Source organism: Nelusetta ayraudi, unplaced genomic scaffold, assembly GCF_046127955.1.
Source record: "Nelusetta ayraudi isolate G7.1 ecotype Tasmania unplaced genomic scaffold, CSIRO-AGI_Nayr_v1 ptg000132l, whole genome shotgun sequence".
NCBI lineage: Eukaryota > Metazoa > Chordata > Actinopteri > Tetraodontiformes > Monacanthidae > Nelusetta > Nelusetta ayraudi.
The window spans coordinates 878,932-893,598 of NW_027466182.1; the positions used below are offsets into that span (position 1 = coordinate 878,932).

A 14,667-nucleotide genomic window follows, 5' to 3' on the forward strand; every position below is an offset into this window, starting at 1 on the left:
TGTCACAAGGCAAAAGGGAGGAAGAAGAAAAAGCCGCGCAGTAAATAAGGGAGATGAGAGCCAGATCGCGGCGAGAGGGAGCGACCGCCGTAGTTTACTGCCGGGATTAGAGAGCCCGACAGCGCCGGCTTTGACACTAATGACTGTAATTATCCACATGCTGATTGGGTTAGACCGCTAATTACACACGTCCGTGTTTGCGTGTAAACACTGGAACACGTGTTTACACTGCTCCCGACGCCCTGGGTTGGTGTGGCGGGGGGGGGGTGCTCCTCCTCGTCCACCCTCCTCCTCCTCCTCCTCGCCGCTGGTCGCATAAATCTGCCGCAGTTGTCTCGTGATCCGCTCAAGACCACATTAGCATTGAGGGAAGCTTTAAATCACGGGCGAGAATCTTGGCGGAGATGGCGGCGCTTTAGATTTCTCTCTCTCTCTCTCCCTCTCTCTCTCCCTCTCTCTCTCCCTCTCTCTCTTCGCCCTCCACCTCCATCCTCCCCTTTCCCCGCTGCAGAAATGGAAAACTTGGCGGAGTGTTTTTGAAGAGGAATTTAACGTTGGCGAGATCAAAGGGAAACTTGTGCATTTCCTCCTATTAACGTCCTTTTGTATCATCATTATGGTGTGAAATTAAAAGATTCGGAAGGGTCACTCGCAATTACGCCCAGTTTATTGATGTCATTCTCAGGAAATGAGGTTTCTTCCAGAAAAAAAAAAGAGAGAAAAGAAAAAAAATTGCTTACATTGACCGGGCTTAATTAGTTAGTTGGTTAATGGGCAGTATTTCAAATTATGTCCTGTCAGCTGCTTGATTTATGGAACATTGCCTTGAACTCTCGGGGTTATTTTCTATTTGAACATATTTTTTCGGGAGGAAAAATTAATATGCATGTAGCTTCTCGGTTGAGGACCCTGCCGCACGAAGTCATTATTCCTTTGTAACTGAAGCTGCACTTTCTTGTAAGTTTCCCTCATTCCCAACATTCAACTTTTTTTTTTCTTTTTTTTTTTTCCCGTTGTGAAATTCTTTGTTTTCATTCTCTGCGCTCGTTCTACTTTGCCGCACCGAGTATTATTCCGGGGCAGGGGACGTCATGTTTGTTTGCGTCGCTGCGTCGGTCTTTCAGCGGACGTCTAGCAAAAAGGTTACCAAAAGACAGGGCAGAAAGCGTCTCGCTAATGAATCTTATAAACTTTTCAGACAAAAATGCCAACTCCCATATTTGCATTTTCCCCGAGTCTTTCTCCGAATATGAAATGTTTTAAGCTATGGCTAATAGGGCCCAAAGTGTGTGTGTGCGTGCGTTCGTGCGTTCGTGTGTGTGTGTGTGTGTGTGTGTGTGTGTGTGTGTGTGTGTGTGTGTGTGTGTGTGTGTGTGTGTGTGTGTGAACCACATCTGCAGAAACAATAATGCCATTCATTAGCCCTTCGGAAGGGGAGTGTGCGCCTCTTCTCAACTCAAGCAAAACGGGAGCGTCTTTCCATCCGCCGCTCTGATCGAATATCCCCGCTCGCTCCTTTTTACAAGAAAATTAACATCGGGGAAGTACAGTGCTACTTTAATGGGCTAAGAAGTCTTCAATAAAGTATTTAGAAGAGGGTTCTCCCCCCGCGGCCCGACGACGCTAACTGGACAGGTTCACTGGGGCATGAAAGAAGAAAGCGTAAAAGAAGGCGAGGGCAGCGAGCTCCTCAGCCCCGTACCGAGCGCCATTATCCGCCGTCGTTAATTTAATAGACATTCCTTTAAGTCGGGCTCGGAACGCCGCAGACCCTGGCGCTTTCTGTTTGTCGTCTCCCCAAAAACATTTTTTAATAAACAGTTAAAAATCTTAAATGGTTTCTTGTACTCTTAATGTTCCCTGGCCGCGCTCGCGTTCGTTCGCTTTGTTTTCCCAATTTTTTTTTTTTTTTTTCAGGTTTATGTGGGCTTTCAAGTATCATTTAATGATTCCTGGAACCCATTTGCTCGGCCATTGTTCCAGTTTGGTAATAAGTTTTAATGAAGACGCTTGTAATGAAGACGCCAACTTCTTTATGCCCCAGATTGTGGAGGAGCTTTGATGGAAACTTGCTTTGTCTTGCAAATGAATATTACTGCAAAAAAGGAAAAAAAGAAAAGCAACATAATGCAAAATGTTAGTAGGACCAAAGCGCCTGTGTGTGTGTTTTCTTTATGAATCACATGAGCTCTGCAGTATCTGCGTTTCCATGACAGTTTTTCACAAAATAAAAGCCATATTTCTAAAATTTCGACAAAGTACAATTGCGATTTGTAGGTGTTTCAATTGAATGGGGTCATTTTCAAAATCTCGAAAATGCAAAAAATAACGCACCAGTCACGTGACCCCGTATGTCACATCTGATGACGCTTAAATGCGAAAAAGTGTTTCCATGACACTTTTGCTAATACCTCTATTTTCATGCATCTGAGAGTTTCCATCACCAGTTTTCGTATCGCGATATTTAGGTTCTGCGCCATTCTGGCGGTAATGGAAAGGCAGCTGGTGTTGCCCTAAACCGCTGCCTCTTTCCCCGTGCACATGCGACCTCAATTGCCATGCGTGTTTGTTTGCTTGCTTTGCCTCGCAGCTGGGAGGAGGAGGCCCGCGTCGCTTCCAGCCTCAGCAAAATGGACGACATGCAGGCGCGACTGCGCCACAACCTGGAGGCCATCGGAATGCTAAATCAACAAGTAAGCAACACGCACGCACCTCCTCCCTCCCTCAACCTCCTCCACCCCGACAGACGCAGACACGCGCCCACGCTGCGGCCCACCTGCTGTTGAGCTCGCACAGACGGAGACGGAGGAGCTTTCATGCGTCCTACTTCAAAAACGCGCCCTTGCACATCCATTTCCTCTTCCTGCGATAAAAGCGGGGGGGAAAGGAGTCGACACCGTGTTGGGTTGGGCTGGGCTGGGTTGGGTTCGGGAGGTAGAGGAGGGGGGTTACAAATTGCGTCGGGAGACGGTGGTGACGTGTCTCTCCGCCGGTAAATGATTTTCCTTTCATGGAGCCGAGAGAGGGATGTATATCAATACAGCCCGCGCTGATCTCTCCCTGACAGCATAGGGAAATGGCCCGCTGTGATGAAACAATGTAGGGAAGGGGGAAAAAAACTGGAATATTCTGAGGAAAAAGCTGACTTTTTTTTTTTTTTCAACCTTCACAGGAGTCAACAAATCACAAATCACCAAAGGAAAGGCGTATCAAAAGTCTTCCTCAACCCCTTCAGTTCTCCAATACTAACAACAATAAAATGATAAAATAACCCCCCCCCGGGGCACTGGGGAAGGACTCCTGCTCGCCCGCTGATTGACGGGGGGTAACAGAGTGTTTTTTTTTTTTTGGGGGGGGGGGGGGGGGCACTTGTTGAAGTTTTTAAATGTTTGTTGGTCTTCTCGCGAGCAAGATGGCATCAGCCGCACCGCGTGAGGCGGAGTGAAGCCGGAAAAAAGGGGTGGGGAGTAGGGGGGGCGATGAGGAGATTGATGCTGTTTAGCAGGTCAGGTGTGTAATAGCGCCTCTTAATCTCCGGTGTGAATCATTACACACATCGATCCGTGCGGGGAACGGAGGCCCGGCACGAGAGCACGCACGCACGCACACAACCGCGCATGCGCAGGAAGAGGATGTCTGTTAGCTTCCCTATCTTCCCCAAAACTACATGGGAGCCTCTGACTCTCGAAGGCCCCACGTTACGGAAAATCCACCTCACCAGTGTTGTCCAGCGGTGACGTTCAAAATCATCTCAACAATGAGAAAGGTCCATCCTTACCTCTTTAAATGGCTCCTTTTTTCTGCTTATCATGCTCAAACGCCAGAAAACACCCTATCGTGATGTCACAAAGGGTTTGTTTTTCGGCCTCTGAAACCGCCTCACTGTCAGCCTTGTTTTGGTTCCAGACGTGTTCAGGGTCGTACGAACCACCACTTTGAGCAGGAAGCTACAAACAAACCTTGTCTTTAAGTTTTTATAAGCAGGCTACAAACAGACACGTTAACATGCTGCTTTCTGGAGCTCTGTCTGGGTTTTAAAAAAAAACTGAAAAATGTTATACATAGGATATATAAATGATATAAAGTCATAGATTTTTTCCAAATCATTCCTCTCTGATGTGGAATACCTGGAAGCAAGCTGTCCCAAGGTTGCTCTGGAGGTACAGAGGGCAAATTAGGGAGACGCTTTGAAAATAGTGAAACAAATGAGTAACAGGGAGGCTGTAACTAGACGACAAATTGGCAAAACTATCAAACACGCCATCTACATAGAAATGTTGTAATGGTTTTGACACCCTTGTTGTACCACGCTGAAAATGTCGGGTCCCAAAGTGATGGAGGAAATCAGTGGTTGTTGTTTACAGGACCCAAAGAAGATACAGCTGCAAATTTAAAGTGACGTCTATTTAGCCTCTCTCAAGTATCCTGTGAAAAACACGAGTTTTAAAAATGACAAAAGTGCAAAAAAAAAAAAAAAAAAAGAAATTGGCCACGTTTCAACAATAAAACACACCGCTCTGCATCTGTCCGTCTGCCCCCCCCCCCCCCCTCCTTTCTGCCCCACCCCTCCGTAATGCTCAGCCGCCGTATCTGAAAGTCGAGTAGACGAGCTGTGATTTTTAATTCCTTCCCCCCTCGTTTGCAATTAGGGGAAGGCGTCCGCACAATCCAGAGATGAGGGAGGTTTGGGGGGGCGTCTAAATTAAACAGGCGTCGCCTCAACGTAAAGTTAATTATAAATGTCAGCCTCTGTGTTTTCATGGAGAAATTCTATTGCTTTTGGCACAATGTGAAACCAAGAGTCGCTGTCGACGGCTGAAAATAGTGCAGCTCGTCTTTGGCTCTTTCAGGGTTAAAGCCCAAGTTCTTCCTTCTCCTAGTCAATCAGATGTAATACATTTGCTGTGTGTGCGTGTGTGTGTGTGTGTGTGTGTGTGTGTGTGTGTGTGTGTGTGTGTGTGTGTGTGTGTGTGTGTGTGTGTGTGTGTCTGTGCGTGTGCGTGTGCGTGTGCAATGTCTGGAAGAGTAATGTTAGCAGAACCATCCGGAAATGTGTCTGTCTCATCTCCGTTTGTGTTTTTTTTTGTTCTCCTCATCCAAACACACACACACACAAATACACACGAGCGCAGCCACGCACGCACACACACACACACACGGCCAGGCATGTCCGTGTGACATCATCCTTTAACCGCAGACATACACGCACAGATACTCTAAAAAAAAAAAAAAACAGATGTGAATAAGTGCAACTGTCATTACCCGACATGTCTCTTTGTCTCGCCGCCCTTTAATTTCTTATTTTACTCGTTCTCGGGGCTAAAAATACATTATTTTAAATCTGTGGCTCTTTCATCTTTGCCTCGCGACAATTTTTGGACTGACACATTTTGCATATGAAAAACCCCCGCCGCACAACAAATGTAAATGCCGCCGCCTTTTGTCGCTCTTGAATCCTTGTTTTAAGGCGGCTCTCCTCCCTCCCGCCTGAACCCAAATGTCCTTGTCAGGGGAAAAAAAGGAAGAAAAAAAAATGAAACAGCCTCAATTTCTGCCGGTCTGTAATTGTGTTTCGGGGGAAACACAATCGTGTTGTGACAATGTGCGATTTGTTTTGTGTCATGGCTGATTTTGCGTCAAATGGACCTCTAATGAACACCTAAATTGCTTGTTTTCATGTCGAAATTTACACTATTGCGTGACTCCATTTCAACCGGGCCCCAATTTTTTTTTCCCCTCCCCCCACCGTTTGATTTTGCATTTCTGCAGCCATGAAAGCTGTGAAAGATGCATGAAATACCTAATGGGATGCCAGCTGCCTCATCAACTTGATAGCTTGTTGACTTTTGATGGTTTATATTCATATGGAACTTCAAATGATTGCTTTTTATGTTAATTTGCCCATTTTTAGCCTATCACTCACATTTCAGCCCTGACGTGTCACTCACCCACCTTGCCGTCCTCTAATACAGAGTTTTCAGTCTGTCCCTAAAAAAAATTTTCCCTCATTCCGTGACCAATCAGCCTCCTTGTAGTCGTGGGAGCTGCATTTAATGTCCACAGAAGGAGACGAGGAAGAAAGAGAGGAAAGCTAAATGCTGCTAAGGAGATTTGCCGCGGTTCGAGCTGGAGCTGAAACAGCAGTTTTATCAGACCTGGAAGGCGTTCTCGAGTTAAAAGCAAAACAACGAGCCGGCCGAAGGCTTTTCCAGGTGAAAAACATGTTTGATAAACAAGGCGAGCTAAAGGGTGCGATGGCCATTTAGCAGCCTGGGCTATCTAGTACTAACAAACCTGACTGACTTTTTGGTTCACCTGATCCCAGCTCAGTTCAGCCTGCCCCTTGCTGAATGCTTGATGCAATATGACTAATCCAAAACATTTCCGTCTGGATCTGCAAGGTTACTGGAGTTCATTCGTGGAATGAGCATGATACTGATCCTTATCATCTATGTTCCCACAGACACTAAATTGTGTTTTTCAATTGAATGGTGTAAAGCGCGTAAGCCGTAATTCTCGTAAAATCTCATCCCTCGAGAATTAACGAGAATTACGTTTGCTTTTGTTTGTTTGCCGTCAAGAATGGCTGGTATATTTTTCTCTTTGATCGTGTGAATGCAAAGTGTTTCCATGACACTTTTAGCGATATTTGAGATTTTTTTCGAAGTTTAGGCGTTCCCATTACCGTTTTTTTTATTGCGATATTTAGGTTTTGCGAAATTCTACGGGTAATGGAAACGCAGCTAATGACCCAAGTCAGTTCTCTCTCTGACTATGTCTTTGTATTTTCTCTCTCTCTCTCTCTCTCTCCCTCCCTCTCTCTCTCTCCTTCCAGCTAAACGCCTTGAGCAGCGAGAACAAGCGTTTACGTCAGCAGCTGGAGCGGGAGAGGTCCCTGCGACTCACTGTTCCCTTCTCCCCACCTGACCTCCCCCGCCCTGCGAACCCCCGAGTCTGAGCCACAACATGTAGGATTCACAGCGGCAGCCTGGCAGCCTGGTGGGCAGGGCTGGACTTGAAAGCCCGAGGTGAGTCCCAGGCTTCGGGGGCGAAGGCGTTTGTCGGATTAAATCCGACTGTCGCTGCCTCTCTGGAAGGAGCTCGGCCTGGGACCTGACCCAAATGAAGCCCCCCCGGAGGACTTTGACCTGCCTTGACTCTTTGACCCCACCGCGTCCTCACCGGGGAGCACGCTACGTATGAGGTTAATGTCCTGCAGGTCAAAGTCAAGTCCCCGGGTGCCGTTTGCCTGAGGGGGCGGCCCCCACAAGCGGCAAATGACGGCATTTCATCGGGAAATAAAATAAAATAAAGAAGTCAGAAACGTCTTCACTGCGGTGCCGCTAAGGCATACGTTCCGAGAGCGCATTTCCATATTTTACACTTTTTATAACCCCAGCGAGAAGGCGGGCGTGAACAAAATGATCTGTTTTTTTTTTTTGTTTTTTTTCCCCCATTCTGTTTTGTCTGCACTTTAAAAGTCCAACGTTTCCACCGAAGAGCCTTTTTCGAATGACTTAAGCAGACGCGCTTCGGAAGGGAGACGAGGGAAACGAGGGAAGGCCCATCATCATAAACCTGACAAAGCGCAGACGTTGATATTTACGGCTGCGACGGCGTCTCTGATTACAACGCAGCTGCGCGCCATGTGCGCCGCGACCGCCGCGTCCTTCCTCGCGACAGCGTTATGTATCGCCGCCGCGACCGCCTCTCGTTAGAAACCCGCCGGCTGAGTGTGTGATTAAACGGTTATCACCGTCGACTCCGCATCTGCATACATACGTTTCGCTTTTTACGCTCTCCATCTTGCTCGATGTGTATTTATTGATTCCCTCCTCCCCCTTCCAAATCTGCTTCACACCACTCACTGCTGCAATAATTCAAAAAGTGATCATTTCGAGGCATTAAAATAGCTGCGTCTTCATCTACAAGCCTGACAGCACTATCTTTTTTTTCTTTTTCTTTTTTTTTTTTTACAACAGCCTGCTAGGAAGCGAGTAACGCTACCCATTAGCATTAAATATGTTGCCGATCACACGCCTCTATTTATCTACAAATATGACGATGCGAGACGAAAGCGCACTGTTCTTTTGTGTAGACAAGCGAACGCGGAATTTTTGGTTTTTCAATTTGTTTTTGTCCACGGCGCAGCGGCGGAGAGATAAAGAGCCAACGGAAACATTTTGACATGAAGAGAAAGGCGCTTCCACGCGCATATTAAAGAGAACTGTGGCGAAAGCACGTCTCCAGTCACAGCCGACGTCCTCCTTTCATCGCTTTCTCACCCACGACTTTTCCTTCCTCTCACTAAACCTCCGACTGTTTTCTCCGACTTTTGTGTGTCTGGTCAAGGCAGTCGTACATTTTAATGATTCTGAGCAGATACTGTGCGTCCTTGTTAGCTTGGGGTGCCTTTTTTTTGTTGTCCCTCCCCCCCGTCATTTACCATGTCATGCTGAAAAATACACTTCTTTTATGTGCAAACACATGTGCGCGCGCGCCCGTTCGCACATGCGTACATACCAGTTTATGTTCTTTCAAAAAACACGCGCACAAGTTCTCACTCACGCACACACACACTCACACAGTCGAAACAGTCATTAAAAATGAAACCACAGGCTCTTTAAAAATAAATAAATAAATAAATAACTCCCAGGACTGAGAGGGAAAAAAGTCAGCGGCGCAGCGGTGAAAAGAGTCCCCCTGGAAACAATGAGGAGAACGATCATTTGTTGTTCTTGAAATCCCGGTGAGGTTTCACAGAGGTTAAGCTTCCCTTTGATGTGTTTTTAACTCGTCTCAGCTCTGCGGAGGGATTAGTCAGCCTCTCTCTCTCACACACACACACAAGTTCACGCTCAAGCGTACCGGCTCTTAATTTCCACAAGCGTGAGCTTTTTGCCTCACAAAGGCGGCGAGCGGCAAGCGGTGCTCCTTCCTAACCTAATTTCATCAAATGAGAGTGGGTGGTGGCTTCGCCGCTGTGCGATGTGTGGTCTTTTGGAAGGGATAAAAAAAAAAAAAATACCAGCAAATTGTTGCAAGTCAGTATTTGGCGTTTTTTCGTCATTCCAAATCGATGCCGGGGCTCTTTGTGTGGCTACTGAAGAGCAGATGCTAATCGCGGCGCTCATTACATTGTTTACAAGGCGGTATTGGATCCCTGTGTCTATGCGTAGTACATGTATTACCTCATTTATGAATACATATGCACATAAATTCTATAACAGCCAAAATAATATATCCTAACATCAGGAAAATAAAAACTTTAATGTCCGTCCATCCATTTTATACAATAAGTGCAGGACAATACCCACTTCGTCCTGCACTCAGGGTTGCAGTGGTCTGCTGGAGCTTCTCCCAACTGTCTCTCCTGGACGGGTCGCCTGATTATCGCAGGGTCACATAGAGACAAACAACCATTCACACTCACATACACACCTACGGCAATATTTACGAGTTTAGAGTTACGTCTATAATTACGAGAGGTTCTCAAGTGGTGGCCATTGTGTACATCCACCTGTGCGGCAAACTACCTCAACACTTGTTGATGCTCCATTCACGAGGGTAGCGCCATCTGTTGGAAAAACGTCCAACTCCAGCATAGTGTTATCGTAATTTGATCAAACCTCGAAAGAGGTTTCTATATTTGTTGAAGCACTAATACAAATTAAATATTTGTGCTAATTTTTCTTTCCTTGGTGTGTGTATAGGTCATTTCAGCTGATACACAGTGCTGGGTGAGGAGGTAGAAAGACAGACCTGGAAAGAAGAGGTGAGGGGGAGAAAGAGGCACTGGTTTGTCAGTGACATGGTGCTTTCTTGTTGTGCGGTTGCCTTTTAATAGACCGTTCCCGCCGCACCATAGCAAAGTGTCTGGCACTGTGCAGCGGCAGGTGTACTCAGGCTCCGGGGCTTTCACGCGCAACATTCGTCTCAACGCTGACGAAATGCACCCAGCGGAGTGTCTGCGATTCTATGCAGGCAGCCCGCGCTCTGGTTTTACATCTTGTCGCACATTAAGGAGCGAATCAGATCGCTTCCCCCTCCAAATGTGTCCGCTGCCTATCAGCCTGTGCGTCATCGATCACCAGCTGAATTTCCAAGGTTTTTTTTTTTTTTTTTTTTTTTTTTTTTTTTTTTTCCTCAAAAATAAGATTTAAAAAAAATTATATATATATAGAAAAATCATTAATTGCTGCACCTGGACCCGCCGCTGCTTTTCGCTGTTCAAATGTGTCGCTGGTTAAATTCCTGCATGTGGAGGAGACATCCTGTGGCACCCTATCTGGTTGAGCAACTGCGGTTCAGAGACTCTGCCATAACGGCATCATTTCATGATGTCCGAACTTCGTGGAAAGTTACTTTATTGCAGATGTGTCTCCCATCTTGAATTGTAGATTAAGGTTTTTATTTCACCAATTCAGGATTTTAATGAAGCTTTGGAACGAACTCACACAGTGCGGGTGAGACTGTTCTCTTCTCTTCTCTTCTATTGTGAGACTGTTCTCTTCATCTAGTTCTGCTGTTTGTCACTTTATACGCCGGCTGAAGGCACTCTGCTCCTTTACAGCCCTCTTGTACTGCTTTTTTGCGTGTCCACTGTCACTGCTTCTCGGGGAGGAGCGATTAGAAGCCTGTGTGGGATTAGAATCATTTAAAGGTGCAGTGTTTAAAATTTGACTTTTTGGTTTATGATATTTATATTGGTAAATGCTTAACATAGTGCATATATGCACTATGTTAAGCTATGTTGTGCAATACAATAAAAGTAATTTGGTTTTCCGACCCTTACAACGGTTCTCATTTATATAAGAATATACAGAGAGCGAGAGTCTTGCTACCAGTTAGCCGACACGACAGTGCACTAAGTACAAAACATGCTATCAGGCGGACCTACTTAATAAACTGGCTTTCTTAAAGATTTTACACGCTGGACCTTTCATGCTGCTGTATCAGGTGCAGAGATAAACTAATGACAGTGCAAGCTTTTAGGAATCTCTGGCGCCCCTCTGCCGAGACGTAATTTACTTAGTTTATTTTTTTTTACCCATTTTCATAGCTGCCACATTTGTTCTTTAAAATTGAATTCATTTTGTGTCCTTTCTCCTCTGACATATAAGTCATAAAGTCAATTAAATACAGTTAAGTTATGGAAAAAAACAATCAAAGAGCGCTGTGATTGATACAAACGTTTGGTGTAACTTTTAGATACTTTGATATTTAATGGAGCAGCTGCAGGTTTTACCGCACTGCTCCTTTAAAAGTTGTTCCGTGGTAACTTTCAGTTGTCTTGCTCGGGATAAAGGTCCCACCTTCCATCATAAATATTGTGTATTTTAATGCTTCTCAAGTGAAGTATGGCGGCGCAAAGGGGGACACAAGACAGATTTCCGCCTCAACCACCTCTTAATGGGTATGTCGACCACACGGTCAATTTCTCAACAACAACAAAAAAAAAACGCCGGCGCGCTTCCCTCGAGGAGGAGGAGGAGGAGGTGAAGGGCGAGAGGCGGAAGGGATGTTGAGGTAAAAAACGAACGCCGCGGTCCGAGACAGTGGAAAAGCTCGAGGGTTGAAGAGATTAGAGTGAGAGTGGAGGGAGAAAGTTGAGGCCGGGACGGATGAGTGTCGACGGGCGTTTAGGGGGGCCCAGTCGGGAAGTGAGGGATGGACTCGGGGAACTTGGAGTTGGCGCGGCTGCAGGAGGGCGAGATGAGAGCGGTAGATAGGACCAGAGAGATGGAGGGAGCCGGGAGAGAGAAGGAGAAGGGATGGACTGAGGGAGGAGAGAGGAGAGTGCTTGGAGATTTGGGGAAGTGCGAGTGGCGGAGAGGGAAGCATATTGTCCTTATCGGCCGGCTGCAGAAAGCCTGCTCCCTAATGGGGCCGGTGTGAAGGGGAAATGAGGAGAGGGCCTGATGCTACCTGATTAGCCATCGACTCAAGCACACATCAAAGGCTGGGAGGGAGGGGCGAGAGAGGGAGAGAGAGAGGACCGTCTGTGTAAGTGTGTGCGTGTTGTTGTTGTGAGCTGAAGGTGAGTCGCCATCACCTCATCCAAGGGGACCACAAATGAAAATCACTTTCTCTCTCTCTCTCTCTCTCCTTCTCTCTCTCTCATGCACACACACACACACACGGACTCTGGCCATTTTCCTTCAACCTTGAAAGGGAGCGGACGGCGCTCTGAATAAGGAGATCCCTCTGAATGGGGCGGCCAAGGCGGCGGGGAGAGGGAGGGGCCAATGGAGAGAGGAAGGCGCTGTAGGGGTGGGGGGGGGAGATGTGCTGCATTTGGATGGGGGGGGGTAGCAACATCAAAAGGAGTCATCATGCTCCATATTAGCGAAAATAATGAAATTTGCCTTTTAGCTAATGACATCCTAGGACGGCTCAGTTAGTTTTCACATCAATTACAGTGGCCTGCTTGGACCAGACACACACACACACACCTCTAAAGTGCAGACAGGAGGGGAGCACACACCTGCTCAGGGCGACCAGCCAGCGTCTTCTGTTTGAAATTCACCGATTCATGTTGCCTTTTTTTATATTTGTTATTATTATTATTATTATTATTATTGTTATGATTATTTTCTTTATTCAGCATCTAGAATTCATGACTACCAAACATACTTGCGCTCTTACAATCCTATTCATCATACTCACCGCCGCGGCTACTGAGCCCCCCCACCTCCATGACCCCTCTCACCCTATCAAATGGAAGCTCCAACATGGCCGCTGATGACCTTTATTAGTCTCCCTCTTTCTTCCTCCATCACACTCGACCCGCTCTGTTCTGCCCTGTTCTGTTCGCCTGGTCCCTCCGCCTCGGACACACCCATTCTTTTTTTTTTTGTTTTGTTTACACCCCTTTTTCTTTTGTGAGTGTGTTTCTGCGCGTTGTTCCCCAGCCCCCCCCTCCCCGCGCCTTCCGCTTTTATCTGTCACTCTTTTCCCATTTACTCCCCTCTCTGTTTCATTAGCATACAGAGTAAGAAGATGGCGCGGTGGGGTGGGGCGGGGCAGAGGGTGGCGGGCGGTGTAATCTGTGGCGCCAACAAAATGGAGGGCGGCGTCGGAGGTCGTCGCCGCCCTCCCCCAAAAACCCTCCCGGCTGACAGGAGGAGGGTGGTGGTGGTGGTGGTGGTGGTGGTGGTGGTGGGGTGGGCATGGGAGGGGAGGTGTGTATAGGTAATCAGGTGTGACACATCACGGCGAGAACGCCGCAATCGCACCCGACAGCCGTGTACACACGCACTCTGGCGTCGCTCGGCGGAAACACACGCTGACAGGCGTCTGGGGGTCCCCCGATGGCGGCTTTGGTTCAAGAAAAAACACAACACAAAAAAACGCAGACGCAGAGTTGGTTTCGGCTTCCAGTCGGAGAAGCTGCGGGCGCAGCGGGGAAGGACTTGTCAGGAAGTAGGTGGGTCGGTTTTTACCCCTTTTTTTTCTCTCGACATTTTCAGATCTTGATTGGCCATCCCATACGTCACCGGAGCAGCAGCTCCAGATAAAAAGCAAACGGCACACTTAGCTTTGCGCTTGCAGCCTGGTGTTGTAGTCAGGACCGCATCCACCGAGACACTGTCGAGACTAGAGCGTGTCGAGATGGAGACAAGACCACGACATTTGGAGTTCGAGACCAAGACTTTATATGTCAAAGAAAAATTTTCTTAACAAACGGAGCGTATAACGGCAGCAGCTGGATTATTTTCTGTTATCGGCCGTAATGTTGGCAGAGTCTTGACCGGTCCTGATCATAAATCCAGAGTCTGCCCAGTCCAAGACCAAGACCAATCCCGAGTACTACAACACTATTGCAGCCTGCCTTCAGTAAACATGCGCCCAGGTCCATCTTCAGGTCACAAAGGTTGTGCCTCAAGCAACTGTTGCTAAGCTGGCACTAAAGCCGGCCCCCTTGTGACATCACCACAACTGTGGCAGTTTTGGCAGGAGCCAGAGAGAAATTTCAGCCTCGATGGAAAAAGTAGGCAAAGAACTTTTTTATATCCCCATGAAGCAGCGGGACGGCCTGATTCTGTAGCCAAACTTCTTCGCTACGATGGCAAACCCGCTCCTGCTTCATTCTAAGTCGAAGCCGTTTTCGCGGACGGCGAGGCCTCCGCGCTGCTGCAATTTTGTTTTCTCCCGCCGCGCCGGCCTGTTTGCAATTTGCCGTTAATAAAGTCGGGGAGGACGAAGTTCGAAGAGACGGTTCATAAAAGCAGCGGGCGGCCGAGGTCACTGCGACCACACAAGGAGAGCTACGCCTCGCCGCTAGTTCTCGTCCAGCCATTATCTCATCTTTAAAAATGTTTAGTATAATCGTTAATCACGATGATTTGCTCCCCGTGCTTGTATTTCACCAGACGCTCGACATCACGTCACGGCTGGCGTCGATTAACGGACAGTCGAGTCGGAGCGACGAGAGAAGTTTTTAGCGCAAAGCAGACGAGACGGAGTGACGCTGCAAAAGGGGAAGGGAAAAAAGTAAAGCGCCCAAGGGGGAGGGGGAGAGGGAAGCAGGGAGGGAGGGGTGAAGGATGGATTCCCAGGAGGCAGCGTTGGCTTGTACTGGTGTGTAAGCTCGTCACTAATAGCGTCCCTGCCATGGTTATGAGCGCTGGAAATACACTCTGGCGCTAATAGACAGATTACGGT

The 14,667-nt window shown here is 47.4% G+C and overlaps 2 protein-coding genes across 3 annotated transcripts in view; one reads left to right on the top strand and one right to left on the bottom strand.

The window, feature by feature from the left end:
* hnf4g (hepatocyte nuclear factor 4, gamma) overlaps positions 1 to 14,667 on the bottom strand; it is a 180,907-nt gene that overhangs the window by 110,918 nt on the left and 55,322 nt on the right. The gene's annotated exons all lie outside the window — the stretch shown is intronic.
* The window catches only part of LOC142904807 (uncharacterized), a 105,081-nt gene that overhangs the window by 85,988 nt on the left and 4,426 nt on the right, over positions 1 to 14,667 (top strand). Inside the window, exons 21-23 of one of the 2 annotated variants that reach the window (XR_012929456.1) lie at positions 2,591 to 2,693; positions 6,836 to 7,028; positions 9,714 to 9,775. Coding sequence is in view for 1 of the 2 variants with exons in the window: in XM_076051128.1 (XP_075907243.1) it covers positions 2,591 to 2,693; positions 6,836 to 6,958 (226 nt within the window). In the remaining variant the exon portion in view is untranslated. Of the gene's footprint in view, positions 1 to 2,590; positions 2,694 to 6,835; positions 9,160 to 9,713; positions 9,776 to 14,667 lie in introns of those variants that run through there. The other variant, XM_076051128.1, reaches the window with a different exon arrangement.